Genomic DNA, 21,038 nt, shown 5'->3' with positions numbered 1-21,038 from the left:
TAATCTATTTCAAATGTAGGCTAATATTTCTTTTGATGAAAATGTTGAACCAAGTTTTTAATATGCAGTTCTAATGAGTGACAATGACTGTACCTCCAGGGTATTCTGGTAAATATTCTGGTAAACTATTACCAGATAGTTCTGGTACCAGATAGTTCTATTACCAGATAGTTCTAATATTCTGGTAAACTCCATGGTAAATATTTGCAAGGTCCAAAAGTAGCCAAGACTAAACTGAATGGATAAAATATAATCTCACAAAAAAAAAAAAAAAATTCTAGCATTCTATCAGACAGAATGTCCTTTGTTCTATGCGCATATAAATAAACTGGAATGAAAAATATCATATTTGAATAGAATATTATTGCTAAAAATATTTAAAATCTACTTTAATCCCAAATTCAATTTAATTTAAGCAGTTTTAGTTAATCTGATGTGCATGGTGACTGTTTTATGTTGAGGCATCGCGGATTCTATTGCACCCTCTTCACCTCATCATCGATGTCTTCCACAAAATCCCATAGATAGACAGTAGGCACCTGACGAGCAGGAATAGTTGAATTTGTAATGCAGTATGTTTGCTTTTAGTTAGACAACTAGTAGAAATCCCTATGGTAGAAATGCGTCAGACAATATTGATGCTGACTGCCTCCTATCTGCGCAGTTAGGAACTCTCACTCGCTGTAACCATGCGTGTGAATGAGAGGCGGTTACTTTATTGAAGAACATTAAAATGCGCCGAATTTGCGCATACGTAGCTGGAAGCGTCAACGCTCTGCTCGTATTTTTTATGTCCTTTCCAGCACGCCGTACAGAGCGAAAGTAAGTGCAGCCAACTTTGACACATTAACGTTAAATGTGATGCATGAAAGGCAGAAAGGGTGGTTTTTCCTTCAATACTGTAGATGTTTTTTCCACTTGCTTTTGAATGAGTTATTGTAGTGTACAGATGCAGACTCAGACAAAGGTTTGAATCGTTTCTCCATACTGGCGTAACGTTACCCTGTTGTGATTGTATCAAGGTAACTTTTTGTTGTTCCCACGTGCAGTTGGATTTGATGTGCTGGTGACTCAGGGATTTTGTTATCATGGACAGTGACTGCTTATCTTTGCTACCAGCGGTCTGTCTGGTACTGGCCGACCCGAAGCAGTCTCCACCTGATGACACCTCGTTAGAGAAACTGCTCGATTGGTTCAAAGAGCTGCACAGCCAGAGTGAGTAAACTGGAATCAAATTGATACCAATTTTTGACTAGTTGAGACCAAGATTGGGTAGAGTATTATATTATATATCTGTGCTTGTAGTGTTAGAGGGAAATTCAATTATTTTACTTAAGTGTTTACACAACTATCACTGTGTACACACACATCTATCTATTTATACATACATATTAGTGCTGTCAACAAATGTTTACAATGACTCTCCAAATTGACACAAAAACAACAAAGATGGTACATTTTAAATATTTGTTAAATGGCATCTTATTACTAAGTACAATGAATGAAGGTCAGTATCATCGATATACCAATACTGCTACTGATGTTTTTTAGTTTTTCAATTTCTGGGGATGGAATGAGTAATTCTAGCCATTCAACATTACAGTATAATTGAAAACCATTATTTTTTAACATTTAACAGGCTTAAAATATATTATAAATAATAATATATTATTACAATTTTAATTTAAAATTTCAGTCTTCTCTTCACAAAGCATTTATAATAAATGTCATATTTAGCTGTGTTTTTAATATAGTGTGTTGAACAAATTAATATTTCCCCACTAAGTTTATTTTGAGTTAATTTTACAATAAGTAAGAAAATGAATAGTTAAAACATTTGGTATCCATGTTTTTATGTGAGGATCGATCCTCTCGATACATCAGTAATGCTAGTATTTACACTTATTTTTGAACTTATACCTGTGTGTCTTAATTATTGAGACAATCACATTACTGACAGGATAAAAAACAAGCTGCCAGATGGAGCTTGAAACATGTAAGCATCCTTAGGGTCTCGCATATCACGCACAATATTCACACGTACATATATATACTGCTCATACTGTCTGATAGTGATTACTACGTGTTTCCTCAGGTAATGAACAGGTGCTTTTGCGAAATCAGCCGTGCCTCAAGGAGTTCATTTCCAGTGTTTGTACGTCTAAAACTACAGATCCTGTTATCCTGTCTTTCACCCTCAAACTCACTGGACTTTTGGCTGGCACCAAGCAAGGTTTCCACTTGCTTGAGGTGAGGTAGTTTCCACTATATTGTCACAATATCAGTGACAGATTATTTGCTCGCTCACAGTTGTCTAGGATAGTGGTTCTCAACATTTCTGACTTCAAGACCCCCCAATATTTTTGAAAATATTTGAAGGCCACCCAAAATATTTCTGGATGATGCTTGTTTTCAAACTTTATTTACAGAAAATAGCATTGGCAATATATTTAAAAAAATTCAATAGAATAATTTATAAATAAGTCAAAAAATTCAACAATTCCAGAAGTTTCAATAACTGAAAGTTTTCAGAGTTTATGCTTTTACACCAATTAATTTACATGACTTTTCTCATTATTTGTGATTACTGTTTTTGAAATACTGTTTTTTGCTATAACATCATATAAAATATTTTAAAGCTTGACATAACAAGAACAATTTATATTCATTATAAAAAATGCCCATGACATTTTAGGATTTTATTAATTTACATGAATTTTCCTAGTCTAGATATCACACTTTTAAAATTCCCATATATATACAGGTTTTCCAAGACTGCGGTTCTTAAGTAAAAATGTTCCTGGTTCTTCATTAATTCCCCCAATAACTGCATTTTATTTAGAAGTAAGAAATATGTCAGTTTTTAATCATTTTTATGGTTTATTTTCTTTTCTTTTAATTTGAAGTCATTTTCACCCCTCTTGGAAGTTTGCAGAGGCCCCTTGGTTGAGAACCACTGGTCTAGCACTAACCCCAAAAAGTACTATGGTATTGTTTGCAGTTTGCAGTGTTTTCCAGTCACATCATGTTTTTGAGTTCTCTTTTTTTGGAAATAAGGAGGGAGGTCTTTTGGTGTCTGTGTTTGAGCGGGAAGCCTGGTTTGTGTGTGATCTTTGGGAGGATGCCTCAGTTCGCAGTGGCTGGCTGCAGGGACTGTTGAATATGCTGAAACACCGGCAAGCTCTGGACTTCATCTGTGGAAACGGTGAGAATTGTCATCATCTATCATCCATTCCAAAATTATTCAGAAAGTCCCAAATGTGCATAAAAATCAAAGATTTTTGATCTTTAGTCTTTTCAAGTCTTAAGTCTTATATTCTGTTCTATCCACAGGACTCATCAAAGTCATTCTCCAGCTGCAGAACGACGGGAGTCTGTTTGTTGCCTGTCTGGCTAATCAGCTTTTAGTGCACATCCTAAACTTCCTCTCATCATCAAACATGACCAATGGCAGTGATGCTATGGGATCAAGTGAATCATCTTTCAGCTCTGATTGGGTCTCGGTCTCCTCAGAGATTATGAATGGCGTGGTGGAGGCGTTGAGCTCAAATGATCATCCTCGAGTCCTCCAGGGCTTACGGCTTTTGTCATCAGTTCCCTCTCAGTGTGGAGAGCCTATCAGAAGCACGCTATGGAAAGATGTGCTAGTACCTCTGGAAGTCTTGATCAACAGGGGATCTGAATCATTGACTCAGCCTCTGATGACTGTTCTTCAAGCTGCTGTAAGGTAAGTTGAATAGGACATTTCTTACATTTATGTAATTACATTTTACATTTTATGTATCTATTAATTTGAGCTAAAATATTTTTATTACCACCCCATTAATAGCATAATAATTAAATAATTAAAAAATAATTAATTCTGCTTTGCATCTAGGATTATTCCATAATAATGAGATAACATTATCCCTTAGATATTTCATTAGTTACATTTAATTAATTCTGATTCTTTGTAGTTAAATTGATATAATTTAAAAGCTGCTTTAAAAAAAACAAACCTAAAATAAATGTATAAATTACTATATTATAGTTTATTTCAATTACTCATTATGGAAAGTACATATGTTGTATTATCTTCTCTTAAATATGTATTCAGTGTAATGCAAAGATGCAGAGAATTGTTTATCGTCTGTTGCAGGACGCCTCTGCTCGGACAATCGGAGTATAAAGTGGAGGAATTATTGGAAGCCATGTTGGGTTCTGGAAGCAAAAATGAGAGTTTTCAGTGTGCTGCACTTATCATAAAGCTGGAGAAATGGTGACTACCGAAGACTTTTCACAAATGCATAGTGCAGCATTAGGGGTGGGTGATAAACCGGTAAAAATTTGAAATGATAATCTCTATCGTGGTTACGTTCATGTGACATTGCAGTTCAGCGTGAAAGTTTATTATTGGCAAGCTCTTTCAAGCCTTACCAGTTTAAACATTCATGTGATTTGTTCTGACAGGTGGTTTTCTGAACGATCACATACAGCATGTGGATACTGAACTGAGTTCTCTTTCACGTCTTATTGCGATTAAACTGTCAGATACACGCAAGGCTATGTCAAAGAATGTCCGTCTTCTGACTGACTGATTACTTTACAGGCTTGAAGACCTTTTACTTACATTACTTGTGTAGCGCCCCCTATGCTCTGAGTGTAACCCAAGCGACGCTCCGGATTCTTTAAATGTGTCTCTCGACTTGCAACTATGCAATAATGTTATTCTTTCCCTTTCTTTGAGATCTAATAATCTGTATCTACTAATGAATTGCAAGCAACACCATTCGGTAAGTATAAACAAATAATAACATTTAATCACACACAATAAAAGAAATATTAAACAAATGAAAACCCCTTGTATTGAGTCTTAATATACCAATAAACTTCAAATGTAAATCAACACTTGTCTCTTGTCACTTATTTTATCTTTCAGAAACTAAATAAACTCAATTCACTTTCACTTTCACTTTGTGACTTTAAGCTAGACTAACTCACTTTAAATTATTCCAATAGAATGAAAAAATCGAATTTAGAAATAACCTTTTCAGTTACCTACATAAATCCACAATAACACTTCTTAACACTCTTGTTATCTTTGAGAAAATTTAAACACTTTACCGTAACCCTTCAGTGATCACTCGTATATGCATGCGCGCACTCACACACACACACAATGTAAACAGTCACCACCCAACCCCTCGTTGCAGGCCTGTACCGTTGCTAGAGTTCGTTGTGGCCTAGAAACAACAAATGGCCTCTTCACTCTATTGAGCAAATAACACAAAACCAGATCACCTGAATTCCTCCTTCAGCAAACGACACTTCAGCAACTCTTCATCCGCGAGCACTTACGAACACACTGGCTTTACTTGAACCATCAGCTCACCATCTTCTTCCCCGACAGCAGTGAACGAAATCCAGAGCTCATCCGATCTAGACCCGCTCTGATCCAAGTCCAGCAAACCGGTGTCCTCTTCACACGGATACGATAATCAACGTGCAGTCCATTAATGTCCGTGATTCTACCGCATTTCCATACTAATGTATTTTTCACACTATGAAAATAAACACCTAGACGAACTCCTGTTTGGAGTAACTCTTTCACAAATGTTTCTGGTGTTTTAGAAAAGTCCGAACTGAATAAATACACGAATTAAACACTTATACAGCACTTAGATTACATTTCTTCACCTCAGCTTTTCGAACACCCCCTTCTCTCTCCCCTGTCTCAGACTCTCCTCCCCTCTCATCCAATCCGAAACACCCTCTGACTAAAGAAGGCGGGATAAACCACACAACAGCCAATGAGAATAAAGCAATACAAGAATGCTAGGCAAAAGCACATTTTCCCCAAGTGCATTACAGACAAACTTTAATCCCCCTCATTATTCTTAAGGCAACACATCTCAGTTATAATCTTATTCATGTGAAACCCTTTATATACTTATAAATCCTATAAATGAACTTCTCTGAATGACTAAAACTATTGTTTAATCAATAATAATTTCCTTCTTACTCAGAACTAACTATTTTCTGTTATATTCTCAAAAATAAGATATTAATAACCCTATATGGAATATTAATAAACCACCTGGGTTACACTCTCCCCCTGCTAAATTACTCATGTCCTCATGAGTCTCCAACTACAACTGTAGTAAGACTTCAGACTTCGGATTCATCTTCTGCTGAACACATTGTTCACAGGTGGCCATAGGATGACACCACAATGTTCTGCAAGCACTCTTCTCAGAAGACTCCTGAATCTTCACAACCATACCCCTATACACAATAGTCAAAGGCTGGTCAGAAGACTTTCCAAGTTCATCATAACTCAACTTCTGAACTGGTTTAATCATCCTCTTCGGATAATTCCTCCCTCGTTCAAGTTCCTTTTCCCCACTTGCTACATTCACAGTTTCAATTCCTTCTTCTTCAGACACTGAATCCTCAATGTTCTCCTCCATTTGACCATCAGACTCCTCTCCTCGAGTCACTTCCACCTGATCAGGATCCTCTCGAGACCTATTAGGACTCTGTACGTTTTCCCTTTCAGCTGACGGAAAAGACAGTCTTTCAAGGTTCACAGTCCTTCCAACTGGATAATAAACACAATCACTACTATCATCACTCATAGAATTCCAGTCCGCTGATTCACGATTCTCTCTCTCATGATTCACAACTTTCTTCTGTCTTCTTTCCACAGTTTTATTTCTGGTCACCACACGGCGTGAACTGTCCTCCCTCTCTGAAGGTAAGTTTATTCTCACTCCCTCACCAATCGGCAACAAGTGATCTCTGTGCAAAGTTCTCACCCCTCCTGTTCCAGTCTTTGGCTTCACCCTGTATACAGGTAAGTTCTCAAGCTTCTCCAGAACAAGGTAAGGTACTGAACCCCACTTATCTCTCAACTTCTGCTTCCCAGTTGTAGCCAAGTTTTTCACCAGCACACAGTCTCCTTTTCCGAGCTCACAAAACTTCACTCTCTGATCATAAAGTCTTTTGTTCCTTTGCTCCGTTTTCTGTGCATTCTGCAGTGATAAATCAAATGCATTTCTCAAATCCTCTTTCATTCTCTCTACATACTTCACATGCGTTTCTCCTCTTCTCCCATCTCCAGCATTTCCAAAACGCACATCAATTGGAAGGCGAGCCTCTCTCCCAAACATAAGATAGTAAGGAGAAAATCCAGTAACTTCACTCTTCGTGCAGTTATACGCATGCACCATCTGACTCACACTCTGACTCCATCTCTCCTTCTTAGAAGCATCCAAGGTCCCCAGCATGGATAACAACGTTCTGTTAAAACGTTCCGGTTGCGGATCTCCCTGAGGATGATATGGTGATGTACGAGACTTTCTGATCCCCAGAATTCCCAGCAACTCCTTGATCAGTCGGCTCTCAAAGTCTCGACCTTGGTCAGAGTGTATCCTAGCAGGTAATCCGTAATGAACAAAAAACTTCTCCACTAGAATCTTTGCAACCGTCAGCGCCTTCTGATCCCTTGCAGGATACGCTTGTGCATAACGTGAAAAATGATCAGTTACTACAAGAACATTTGATACTCCTCTCAAGTCTGGCTCAATTGATAGGAAATCAATGCAAACAAGATCCATTGGTCCTCTGCTTGAAATATGATTCAAGTACGCAGATCTTTGCGGCAATGTCTTCCTCACAATACACCTCCCACAATTCTTCACATATTTTTCCACTTCCATGGACATATGCGGCCAGTAGAATCTGTCCTTGCACAGCTCTGTCGTTCTCTCAATTCCCAGATGACCCGACTCATCATGTAGCGAATTTAATACTTCCGGTCTGTACTTTCCAGGCAAAACCAACTGTACTTTCTCTCCTCCAAGAGAATTCTGTGTCACTCTGTACAACAGATGATTACGAATAACCAACTTTTTCCCTTGTTTCCTCAACAAAGTCTCCAACACATCTGAACTCTTTGTTGTTTTCAGACACTTTCCAGCCTCCACATCTCGCATCACTGTACCAATGACCGGATCTTCCCCTTGTGCCACTCTCAACTCCTGGTTAGTCAACGAATCTCTCTCATTGGTGTCCAAACGAATCGGGCAAACATACAGTTCTGGAACACCTTCCACTCCCACACCCAACTGATCAACCAGTCTGTCCTCCCCTTCTTCAGCCCAGTAAGTACTCTTCACACGTCCACAAATAGCTTTTACCCCGGATCTAGGGATATCCATCCAGTTTGTAGTTCCATCTGTATCCGCAGGAAAACGTGACAGTACATCAGCATCAACATTCTGACTTCCAGCCTTATACCGTAGGTTAAAATCATATGTGGCTAAGGCACTCAACCATCTATGTCCAGTTGCATTAAGTTTCGCACTTGTCAGAACATACGTAAGGGGATTGTTGTCAGTCCTTACTGTGAATTTTGTTCCATACAAGTAGTCATGAAATTTGTCAACAACAGCCCATTTCAGCGCCAGGAACTCCAGCTGATGAATGGGATATCGTTGTTCCGCCTCACTCAGTTTCCGACTTGCGAATGCAATTGGTCTCAACCCCTCAGGGTACTCTTGATTTAGAACTGCTCCCAGCCCTTTCAAGCTAGCATCCACATGCAGTACGTATGGCTTAGATGGATCAGCATACGCCAGTACAGGTGCATGAGTCAAACACTTGATAATAGCATGAAACGCTTCCGTGCATTCGTCAGTCCACCTCTCTCCAAAGGATTCCTTCTCTTGGAAGTATTTCCCTTTCTTCTCTACCTTCTTTTTACCCCTCACAGGTGCATACCCTTTTGTCAATTCCGTTAAAGGCCTTACGATCTTGGAGTAATTCTTGACAAATCTGCGATAGAAACCACAAAATCCAAGAAACGATCTTAATGACTTCAGATCATGAGGTATCTTCCACTCCTTCACAGCCTTCACCTTCTCTGGATCTGGTGTAACGCCTTCTGCACTCACAATATGTCCCACATACTTGACAGACGGTTGACAGAATTGACACTTATCAACTGATAATCTCAGCCCAAACTCCTCCAATCTATCAAGTACTTTCATCAGTCTTTCTTCATGTTCTTCCAAGGTTCTCCCGAAAACAATCAGATCATCCAAGTACACTATCACTTGTAGTAAGTGCATGTCTCCAACTGCCCTCTCCATCAATCGCTGAAACGTCGCAGGAGCTCCCGATATCCCCTGAGGCATCCGCTCAAATTGGTAGAATCCAAGAGGACAAATGAACGCAGTCTTCTCTTTATCCTCAGAAGCCATTTCGATTTGATAGTAGCCACTCCTCAAATCCAACACCGAAAACCACCTACTTCCCGTCAGACAATCCAAAGCATCTTCTATCCTTGGCGTTGTATACTGGTCAGGTATAGTTCTGGAGTTCAGAGTTCTATAATCAATACACATCCTTATAGCACCATTCTTCTTTCGTGCTATGACTATGGGTGACGCATAAGGACTTCTCGATTCCTTAATAACTCCTGCAGCCAGCAGATCCTTCAGATGACGACGCACATCATCTATGTCAGCTGTAGCAATCCTCCTTGACCTCTCTCGGAAAGGTGTACTATCCTTCAGCCTGATTGTATGAGTAACATCCTTCGCTTTCCCCACATCCCACTCGGATATTGAAAAAACATTCCCTCGCTCAGACAGCTTCTTTCTCAATCTTCCTTCCCAATTACTTGGTATTGGAGAATCACCAAAGTTAAAGATATTCGGATCCAACTTCGTCACAGATGTCTGTTCTCTTTGCATCACAGTTACAGTATCCGTATGAAACACATTCGCCATCACAGTTCCTTCAGAAATAGCTATGTCCTTCCCAGTCTCATTACACACTAGCAACTTGAAACTATCCACATCCACATCAGATGAATGCCAGACAGACGAAGGAACAAACACTCCAGCAGGTAACTGGTTCTCATCAGTGGCTTCCACCATCAGAATATCTTCTCTAGTCTGTTTCTTGAGTTCCACTTTACACTCAGCATACTTTTCACCATTCTGAGGTATCTTCAGATCTCCAGGACCCATCCACTTTACACTCCCTTCCACACAGTCATTCACTTCTTCCTTCCTCTGCAGCTTCTCAAAACAAGGTATGGAAACTGTCGACTGTATCCTCAAGGAATGTACAGTATCAGAAACTTCTGCGTCCTGTCCCAATGAAATAAGTCTTTGGAAGAAACTTGCATTTGTTCCGATGATAACAGGAACCTGTTTAGGACCCTTAGGTTCTGGACACACCAGCGCTAACACAGGCACTGTTTTCTGCACTCCTGTGAGCGACTCAGGAAAAGACACATCCACAAGAATATATCCCTTGTATGGATAAGTACTAGCACTCAGTCCCCAAATTGACAATCCACTCAATGGTTGAATTGGAACATTTGACAAATGTTTCTCATGAAAATGCTCAAAAACAATGGTAACTTGCGACCCACTGTCAAGCAATGCACTACATGAACGTCCATTCACTTCCACTGAAATGGTAGAAACTGGACCCACAAGACCTCTGGGCACACCATCCTTTTCACTGCCATCAGTAGTTCCCTTCTTTGAGAAACAATCTGAACGACCGGACCCTGTAGAATCATCCTTGGCTCTGCTCACTTCAGCTTTAGCTCTATGTAGGGATTTCACCAGCTTTTGAATCACCTTTCCGGTATTCTCTGTTGCTCTGCACTTAGTGGCAATATGTCCGTCTTCACCACAACGGTAACAGAAGAAATCCTCCTTAGGCTGCAACCTTCTCTCAGCATTTCTTCGAAAAGGCATTTCTCTGTAATCCAGCCGCTTTGTCTGAGTCTGCTCAGCAGTTGAGGTTATGGTCATCACTTCCAGACGTTTGTTCAACTTCTGAATCTGCATCTTCAACTCTTCCACCTCCGGGTCTCCTCGAGTAGGCTCTCTTTTCTTCTCCTGCTTCTCTGCAGCAGTCCTCATGGAATCAGCAGGCACCTTAGATGAATCTTTTCTCATCTTCAATTTCAGCTCTTGAAGTTCAGCTCTAAGCTTATTCACCACATCAGAATCAACTTCAGACTCAGTTTTCAGATTCAGTGATTTCACTGGCATTCCAATCCTACGTCTCGCAAGCTCATTCTCTTCAGCTGTCTTTATCTCATTCAACAACTCTAAGAAACCAGGAGGTTTAGCTTTTCTTTCTCTTAGGCGCAATTGTAACAACATCAGGTCAGACTCAGCAGAAGCACCTCTGATAAGTTGTTCAAGTCTCGCTCTATCCATTGACCGTGACATCAACCCTCCTTTCTGCACAACTTTCGTCAACGACTTCTCCAATCGGGTCAGGAAATCGGACAGCATTTCTTTAGCGAATTGTCTCAGCAATCTGAATGCAAAGTAAAGATCTTCACCTGATTCAGATGATCCAAAGGTATTTTCCAGTGCCTCCAAGTACTCCAAAGCACTAGCCTCAGGACTTGAAAATCTCACCACTTTCACAATATCAAAAGCAGGACCTTTCAAACTCTCCAGAATTCTTCTCCTCTTTTCCTTTTCTGAACACTCGCATTCAGATGTCATCATTCTGGCCTGTTCCAACCAGTTCTCAAAACTCTCCTCTCCAGCCAGAATAGGAATGATACCAGAGAACACCCTCAATCTTCTGTAAGCATTGGAATCTCCAGAAGGTTTTGTCTTCTCCAACAGATCACCAACAGCACGAATGATGGACTCAGGCGACGCAGCATTCGAACCAGACGAATGGAACAATGATCCCACATCACTCATGGATTTTCCTTCTTCACGAAGAAATTTTTTCAACTTCTCTGCGAAATCAGAAGCATGGAGATCAGCCGATGATACAATAACTCTCCATGGATCTTCACCATCAGCTCTCTGCAACTCAGCTGGTATGCGAGATGAGTCAATTATTTCTCGGCATTCACACAATACCATCACAGTATTTGGAGTTTTCCCCTCTTTGGAGCCTCTTACTCTCACTTTGCCAACAGCTTTTATGGTTTGGACCGCTTCTTCAATGTATGCCACCTCCGTTGTTGATGGTACCCCCATTAACATGATAGCATGATTCTCATCAATCAAAACTTCCTTACTCCACTCTGTAAGTTCAGCAGCCAACAGTGCATCACCCTTGAACTCCATCTTCAAGCTGAAAAAAGTAACTAACAGCTTCTTTAGTCTTCTCAAATCTTCAACAGGATCTCAGGAAAAGAATAATTGATCCCGGACGAGCCCCCAAAATGTGTAGCGCCCCCTATGCTCTGAGTGTAACCCAAGCGACGCTCCGGATTCTTTAAATGTGTCTCTCGACTTGCAACTATGCAATAATGTTATTCTTTCCCTTTCTTTGAGATCTAATAATCTGTATCTACTAATGAATTGCAAGCAACACCATTCGGTAAGTATAAACAAATAATAACATTTAATCACACACAATAAAAGAAATATTAAACAAATGAAAACCCCTTGTATTGAGTCTTAATATACCAATAAACTTCAAATGTAAATCAACACTTGTCTCTTGTCACTTATTTTATCTTTCAGAAACTAAATAAACTCAATTCACTTTCACTTTCACTTTGTGACTTTAAGCTAGACTAACTCACTTTAAATTATTCCAATAGAATGAAAAAATCGAATTTAGAAATAACCTTTTCAGTTACCTACATAAATCCACAATAACACTTCTTAACACTCTTGTTATCTTTGAGAAAATTTAAACACTTTACCGTAACCCTTCAGTGATCACTCGTATATGCATGCGCGCACTCACACACACACACAATGTAAACAGTCACCACCCAACCCCTCGTTGCAGGCCTGTACCGTTGCTAGAGTTCGTTGTGGCCTAGAAACAACAAATGGCCTCTTCACTCTATTGAGCAAATAACACAAAACCAGATCACCTGAATTCCTCCTTCAGCAAACGACACTTCAGCAACTCTTCATCCGCGAGCACTTACGAACACACTGGCTTTACTTGAACCATCAGCTCACCATCTTCTTCCCCGACAGCAGTGAACGAAATCCAGAGCTCATCCGATCTAGACCCGCTCTGATCCAAGTCCAGCAAACCGGTGTCCTCTTCACACGGATACGATAATCAACGTGCAGTCCATTAATGTCCGTGATTCTACCGCATTTCCATACTAATGTATTTTTCACACTATGAAAATAAACACCTAGACGAACTCCTGTTTGGAGTAACTCTTTCACAAATGTTTCTGGTGTTTTAGAAAAGTCCGAACTGAATAAATACACGAATTAAACACTTATACAGCACTTAGATTACATTTCTTCACCTCAGCTTTTCGAACACCCCCTTCTCTCTCCCCTGTCTCAGACTCTCCTCCCCTCTCATCCAATCCGAAACACCCTCTGACTAAAGAAGGCGGGATAAACCACACAACAGCCAATGAGAATAAAGCAATACAAGAATGCTAGGCAAAAGCACATTTTCCCCAAGTGCATTACAGACAAACTTTAATCCCCCTCATTATTCTTAAGGCAACACATCTCAGTTATAATCTTATTCATGTGAAACCCTTTATATACTTATAAATCCTATAAATGAACTTCTCTGAATGACTAAAACTATTGTTTAATCAATAATAATTTCCTTCTTACTCAGAACTAACTATTTTCTGTTATATTCTCAAAAATAAGATATTAATAACCCTATATGGAATATTAATAAACCACCTGGGTTACACTTAGGCTAGTAGCTTTGCTGTGATATCAGAATTTGTATTGAGAATTGTGAAGTTTGAATGATGTATAATATTTCCGGCAAAAATAAGTATTTGTTAACGTGATCTTAAATTACAAGATGTTGGTATCATCCACCCCTATGCCACATACACACATTTGAAATGGCTGCCAGTTATGTATCGTGTTGTTTCTCTTTATTTTTCTCTCTCTTTATCCTTTAGTCCTGAGGTTTTAAAGAGGAAGGCCATTGATATCGTCTTGCTCCCCCTGCAGTGTGTGTCAGCACAGTCTCAAGACACTGGTATCACACATTCACTGAATTGTGCCTTTTATATTGTAAAAACCTTGCAGTTGTACTTACTGAAGTCTTCATATCTCCAGCAGAAAAGATGAATTTAGCCCTAAAGGAACAGCTATCCCAGAAAGCCTCATGTATTTCCCACCTCATGCAGAGTTTATCAAGTCTAGAAGAGCTGGCATACACAGTAAGTAGACTTTTGCTTCACTCTCAAGACTCTCTTTGGGCCGGTGCACACAGAACCTGTTTTTAGATTTCCCACTGTGCTACTTTTTTTATTATAGTTTTTTATTGTTTTTTAACGTGCTCTAAATGGATATCTTTGACTGTTGCATCGCATCTCACTGCGCTTTTACTGCGTCTCACATTTTTTAAGGAGATTGTGTCAAGGTCAAAGTTTAAGTTTCAAAATTTATCTCGAAACGCAGCTCTCTTTCTCTCTTTTCACTCTGCAGTTGAAACTATTGTGTGGTGTCACTGTCCTGCGTTTTTGAAAGCAACAACACATTCTATATAAATGGTTCCTTAGGCTGGTCTTGGTGAATTTGTTTTTTTTTTGTGTGTTTTTTTGCATTGTCCATGCAGATTTTGCTGTAAAGTCTGTGGAATGGATTTAAATATGCTAGAATGTGTGTTCCACAATGAAATGTGTACCTTTCTTTTGTTAGAAATACCAGTTTGAAGGCATTTCCATTCACTCGGTCACCAGGTCTGTGGTGTTGCTTCTGAGGATTTGCTCTGGGCATTGCCCCTCCTCTTTGATTCAAAATAATGCCTCCACCCATCTGATTGGCTGCTGCAAGGTTCAGAGGTGTGGCCTAGATACATTAGGTGCTCTCAGCGTGTATGAAGGTAAAGACTTCTTCAAATAGAATTTGAGTTTCACCTTATGTTGATATTGATATGACAGGGATGAGTAAAACATCATAATTAATTACAAAAGATAGCATTATCAATATACACAATGTTTATGCATCAATACACTACCGTTAAAAATATTTAAAGGTAATTTAAAAAAGGCGCTTTTTTCCCAAACTCTTTTGTTTGATCATAAATACAGTAAAAAAACTGTAATATTTTTAAATGTCATTACAGTTAAAAATAACTCTTCTTTATTTGAATATATTTTAAAATTTAATTTATTCTTGTGATGGCAAAGCTGAATTTTCAGCATCATTACTCCAGTCTTCTTTAGAAATTTTTCTAATATGCTGATATGATGACAGTTGTGCTGCTTAATATTTTTGTGGACACACTTGATACATTTCACTTTTTTTATGAATAGAATGTTCAAAATTATAGCATTTATTTGAAATGTTTCAACAATGTAAACATCTTTACAGTCACACTTGATCAATTTAATAATCCTTGCTGAATAGAAGTATTAATTTATAAAAAATGATAGTGTAAATGTATGTATAAAAAAACCTTACTGACCAGAGTCCAGAGCCTACTGACTTTGGCATCATTGACCTTGAAAGTGATTGGTATTGAATTGGTGTTGGCTGTAATATCTGATTAATATTCCTACATATAGAAAATTTGAATATAAGGAAGGACATATTTGGTGTCCTCTTGGACTATCTAAAGAGTCCAGATTCCCATGCTACAGTAAGTACGCACATTTCCTTATATCTTGCTAATATTACTTTTTGCCTTTAAAGCAGATCTGTTGTTGAAACTCCTTATTTACTTGAAGCTTCTTGTGATTTCCAAGGTCTTGAAGAAAACATATCAGGCCACTATGAGCTGGATTGCGGTGTGTTCGCCCTTCCCTGATCTCCTGGAGTTTATCAGCCATGGTGAGGAGCACTTCAGCCTCATTTGTAATGTAATGCGGACATTTTTATAAAAGGGGTCTATCTAAAAACATTTAATCAAACAAATACATCATTCCTTTATTATTTAAAGGGATAGTCCAACCAAAAAGGAAAATTCTGTCACCATTTTCTCTCCATCATGTCGTTCCAAACCTGTATGACTTTCTGTCTTCTGCGGAACAGAGGAAGAATGTTGGTATCTAAACCGTTTCAGGTCCCATTGACTGCCATTTGTATGGGGAAAAATATACATGTATATGGAAGTAACTGAAACTATTTGGCAACCCACATTCTTCAAATATCTTCTTTTGTGTTCCACAGAAGAAAGTATTAATATATAGAAAAATTATCGACACAACATCGTGCACATTTCAAAAACAGATCGACATCAAAAGACATCACAGTATATGGTCATGAAGTGAGCATATGTATTCTGCAGACCTCTTTCCCGTATTGAAGAAACGGATGTGTGATTTGCGATGGGAGGTGAGAGACTCCACACTAGAGTTCATCACCCAGCTGACTGTTGCCCTCAACGGTACCACAAGCATATATCGTTATGCTTTTACTATTTCATCTTTTGCTCTGCAGAGTATTTTAGGGATAGTTTTCATTGTAATTGTACTTTTTGTCTCTTTCTCCCAGGTACCAGTGGTTTCATTGAAGCTCTCCACACCAGCGGCATGGTCTCCATTCTCCTCTCTTCACTGGCAGATTCAGAAGGCTATGTAAGAGCTAGTGCTGTGGCTGTCGTCGGGGAGGCAGTTACCTCTTCTCTCCATCAGACGGTGCTTGTGAGCAACAGCAACCTGCTGGTGAGACAGTTACTCAATTCAGTCAAATCCAGTTTTTCAAATATGATCTTTAGGATGATCCTGCATTTTTTTTATTTTGCAAGTGATGAAATTGCTTGTTTCTGATCAATGTAGAACCTGTCCCCTTAATCCCACTTTTAAAAAAAGAAATCTGTTCCTGTCATAAAAGAAAAAAAGCAAAACAAAATGACCAGTGACATAGGTCTCTTTATTATAGGCTTAAATCGGTTTGTTGGCAAAGCACGGATGACTGCTTCTCATGTTTATATTAAAGGACACCTATTATGCGTTTTTAAATTTTACTTTAGTGTGCAATATAGCTGTTTGTGGTCAATCTGCAAGTTACAAAGGACAAAGCCCATGCCAAAAAGAGTGATAATAGTGAAAATAAAAATGTTAGTTATTCAAACATATACATAAAGGCCTGGTTTCACAGACAGGGCTTAGACTAAGATAGGATAAGGCCTTAGTTCAATTAGGACTTTAACTTTATAAACGTTATAAACGTCCCCTAGAAATAAAAAAACGTTACTGGTTCTTGAGACAAAACAATGCCATGGCACTGACATATTTTAAGATATGTCAGTGCAAGTTGCTTTCAGTTAAAATGGCTCAAACATGCATGTTAGTCTGGGACTAGCTTAAACCTTGCCTGTGAAACCAGGGGATAATGTTTCAATATTTGGTTTAATTTTGCACTTTCTTGTAAAGTAATGTATTTTATCAACTAAAAAGGTGCAATTTTGGTCAGAAGTGACTAAAATGTGTGAATATGACATGATCAAATATTGATTATTAACATATTGCTATATCACGGAGCCCACAAAGGGACATGATGATGGACAATGTAAGATGGGAGGAAAAATTATATTTCTATGCTTTTGCATTCTCATGCAAATGTTTTGCGTTCCCCCAATGTCCGCTCGCAGAATGTTTGCGCCCCCCCCTGAGAACCTTTTGAGTGGTTTGCGACCAAAGGCAAAGTTTCTCAGGGGAACGCAAATGTTTTGAGAGCTAAAAGTTTTGAAATATATTTTTTCCACCACAATGTCCCTTTAGAGGCTTGGTATTATATAGATGTTTAAGTTAACTATATATTTAAAAATTTTGATCAAAAGACTAAAAAATTGGTCCTGGACAATTAAACAAGATAAACAATTGATAAACAGTGAATTGTTCACTAAGCAATATCTCAACGCTGACTGTTGCATCCCACCAGCTGAGAAGCAGTAGTTTGGACCACAAAAACCAAACATGTTACACTCAAAAGAATCTAAAAATTAGTTTTGGACCACCAGTGTGAAGAAAGCCATTCTGACCTCAGTGGACTTGTCAAGTGTCGCAATTCGCCTTTGGCTAAGCCACACCCTAGAATGTAGATTGACCAATCACAGCGCAGCCAAGAACGAGCTCCCACAGAGGTCCGACACTTTTTCACAGCGCTCCATTGACTTTAACACAGGCGTCTCATATTTTTATCTAAAATATGGTTAAACGTTGTGCCTGGGGCATTTGTAACACAGATACGCGTTTCCCAGAGAGGTTGGAGGGGGGTGTGCGTTTTTTCCCTTCCCAAAACCGAAGTCAAATCCTGACAAGTGTCGTCTAGCTAGCACAAGCTGCTAATAAATACAACGTTATACTCGCGTAGTCCGTTTGCTTCGTAATAACGATTATAGAAGTGAATAGAGACCTACCCAGCTTTGCATGAACAGTGTTGCTCCTTGATATTGTTAGTCCCAGCCTCCGTCTCGATTAGTAGGATATGCGGTGGTTCATTTTTTGACTGTGACCGGTATGCTTTTGCCTCTATTTGGATGCCTTGTTGTTCCTTGCGTTTCACCTGTATGTCATGAACGTATGCCTTCAAACGTATATTACAGACCCTTTGGACTACTTCTATCGGACACTTTATTTGCTGCTTTATAAAAGTTTGATAAAATTTCAGCAGGAAGAGCTGTCACAGCATAAGCCATGTTGATACCAGAGCCCAGATGAAGTTTGTTTGTCGGACGTAGCAATAGTAACTAAGGGGGGCGGGGCTTAGCCAAAGGCGAATTGTAGCTCATTGATCATTTTAATGGGTGGACACTTGACATCATCTAAATATTCTTGTTTCATTTTCTTTCTCAGTTTAATCTCATGATCTTCACGTGTTGTTGAACTTTAGGAGGAGGCTTTGACGCAGATGATGACCATTCTCTCTCAGGACACGGAGGGCTTCCCGCGTAGAGCAGTGGTCAAAGCCTTCACATCATGGCTGAAAGGATCACACCTCGTAACAGCTGTGCACCCGTTCCTGAGCTCTGTCCTGTCACTGGGATGCAACGATTTCGACTGGGAAGTGAAAATGCACACACTGGAGCTGGCAGAAGTGTTGATGGAGAAGACACTGACCTGCTGTCCATACGCAATCCAAAACTTTGGTTCCTCTGAAAAGACGCACTTGATGCAGGCCTTGAGCAAACTGAAAGAATTTGGGCTGTTTGACTTGCTTTTTAACAGCTTGTTTGACTGCGACAGACCCGTGTGTGAGAGAGCCTGTGCACTCTTGCTCAAACTCAGAACACTTACATCTGAGAGCGCAGACTTCGATTCCACTCTTGTCTTAAATGTAAATGGGAACAGATGGGGGGACGAGGTGCAGAGTAGATACCTTAACCCACAACAGGCCAAAGGATCTGTGTGCGCATCTGATAAGAGAACGGACAGTGATCTGCACTGCATCAAAGACATTAGCCTACCCATGATACTGCACATACTCGATCTAGATGACATGCAGAGGACGTTGAAGTTGAGTAGTGATCATGTCGTGAATTCGCCCCGATCGCTAATGGAGGACATTCTTTCAGCAGCCCAGCAGAGTGAGGACAATATGGTAGATTGCTATTGAGAATATACTGTTACAATTTGAGACTTTTTTTTTTAGGGCCATTTAATAAAGAATGATGTACAGTCTGTTAAGTTTGTTGTATAAAGGTCCATTTAATTTTTACAACCTGTATTTTCAGAGTTTTTGTAGTGTTGTATTTTTATTTTAAAATTATTAAAATAGGGCTGTACAACTTGGCCAAATGATTGTTGTGATTATTTTGTTCTATATTGTGATTCATTAGCTTTACAGCAACTCATAAACCTCCTTGTGGGAACCCTGTCTTACAGGGTTGGAAATCCTTTGAGGTTCCTGTACAGTACTGTGCGTTCAACAGTCTTGAACAAAGCCTGGAAATTCTCTGTGTCCACTGCAGTGATCATGTGATAGAAAACTGGCCTGCTGTTATTCCCTTTCCTCTTTTTAAAGCTTTGAACCAACAATTCATGCACATCCTCCAGACTGAGGATCACCTTGGAACTCAGGAAAATGCTTTGTAATTGAAGTTTTTTTTTGTTTTTTTTTACACAAGTGTAAAAAAAAAATCATGTCACGTGTCAAAATCATCAAATAGAATCTAGGCTATATGGACAATATTCTGTTTGATGATTTTGACACGTGACATGATTTCTTTTGTTTTTTTTACACTTCTACACTTTCTTTCACAAACAAACTTCAATTTAACAGGATTCTATTTATTCTAATAATCTGTACAATAGTTCATAGTTTCGTAACTTCCCTCTGTCTCGTTCACTCGGATGTACGTCATTGCTTACGTTATACTGTAAAGTGTCTCTATGTTGTGAGAAATGACTCTGACTCCTTTACCGAGATCCCAATCCTAAGCATTTCTGCACATTTCAACTACAGCATGTTTCCTGTTCCATGTGGGTAATGTAGTTTAAAACGTTTAGTAATGAAACAATAAATGTTAAATAAATATCTTTAATGGGATGACTGGATATCTAAACATGTTCATTGTGCAAACCTTTATGACATATATGAGGAATAGGCTGAAATTGTATATTTAATGTGAGCACTTTCAAAAAACCTTTATGCCAGCTTTAGGCCTGAAAACTGTGCCCAACATTTAGCAAACATAGCATCAAAGACATTATCTGCAAGTAATCCTGCAAGACAGAAAGGAAGGTAATTTTATTACATTACATGCAAGTAGTCAGTTTATAACTGTTGGATTTATTTCTGTAAAGAGTGTTGCATAATTAAATGTTAAATGCATTTTTATCTAATAAGTTCACTGATATGCGGGCATTTCTATGAATAAAAGTATTGTCTTTAATAGCAAGCAATATTCATATGAATTCGTAAAAAACAAAAAACAAACATGATTTACATGCAAAAGGGACAGTTATCAGCAGTGTAACAACTGATTATGACAAAATAATTGAATATCTGATGTCATGTCAAATTTGCTTTTCCACTCTTGCAAACAGAGGTAGGTCATGAGGTGTGGAGAGACATCATGTATCATTGGAACATGAACAGATAGGGTCCAATTTGTAATAATTTTAAAGAATACAATGCAATTAA

The 21,038-nt window shown here is 38.9% G+C and overlaps 1 protein-coding gene across 4 annotated transcripts; it reads left to right on the top strand.

Annotated features, from left to right (window-relative positions):
* The first annotated feature begins 801 nt into the window (after positions 1–801).
* Positions 802–19,575, top strand: brat1 (BRCA1-associated ATM activator 1). Of its 4 annotated transcripts, none has more exons than XM_056264560.1 (14): positions 802–822; positions 1,050–1,215; positions 2,096–2,250; positions 3,058–3,205; positions 3,334–3,727; positions 4,139–4,258; positions 13,904–13,983; positions 14,064–14,167; positions 14,649–14,832; positions 15,518–15,591; positions 15,698–15,782; positions 16,240–16,338; positions 16,446–16,615; positions 18,786–19,575. In XM_056264560.1, exons 2-14 carry the CDS (start codon positions 1,089–1,091, stop codon positions 19,506–19,508), a joined length of 2,463 nt encoding a protein of 820 aa, XP_056120535.1. In that variant the 5' UTR covers positions 802–822; positions 1,050–1,088; the 3' UTR covers positions 19,509–19,575. The 4 variants fall into 4 exon arrangements, with proteins under 4 accessions (XP_056120535.1, XP_056120534.1, XP_056120537.1 ...); XM_056264559.1 differs by lacking the exon at positions 802–822 and adding an exon at positions 882–967; XM_056264562.1 differs by lacking the exon at positions 802–822 and having other exon boundaries at positions 975–1,215; positions 3,061–3,205.
* Positions 19,576–21,038: the final 1,463 nt, after the last annotated feature.

Source organism: Rhinichthys klamathensis, unplaced genomic scaffold (assembly GCF_029890125.1).
Source record: "Rhinichthys klamathensis goyatoka isolate OS25496 unplaced genomic scaffold, OSU_Roscu_1.1 h1tg000222l_1, whole genome shotgun sequence".
NCBI classification, from domain to species: domain Eukaryota; kingdom Metazoa; phylum Chordata; class Actinopteri; order Cypriniformes; family Leuciscidae; genus Rhinichthys; species Rhinichthys klamathensis.
Note: the sequence above shows the minus strand (reverse complement) of the source record. Positions and strands in the feature narration are given on the sequence as shown.

Coding starts and splice junctions, on each gene's coding strand:
- brat1 (XM_056264560.1), top strand. CDS start 1,089: ATGGACAGTGACTGCTTATCTTTGCTACCAGCGGTCTGTCTGGTACTG. Junction 4,259..13,903: donor ATCATAAAGCTGGAGAAATG/GTGACTACCGAA, acceptor TTTATCCTTTAG/TCCTGAGGTTTTAAAGAGGA. Junction 16,616..18,785: donor TGAGCAACAGCAACCTGCTG/GTGAGACAGTTA, acceptor GTTGAACTTTAG/GAGGAGGCTTTGACGCAGAT.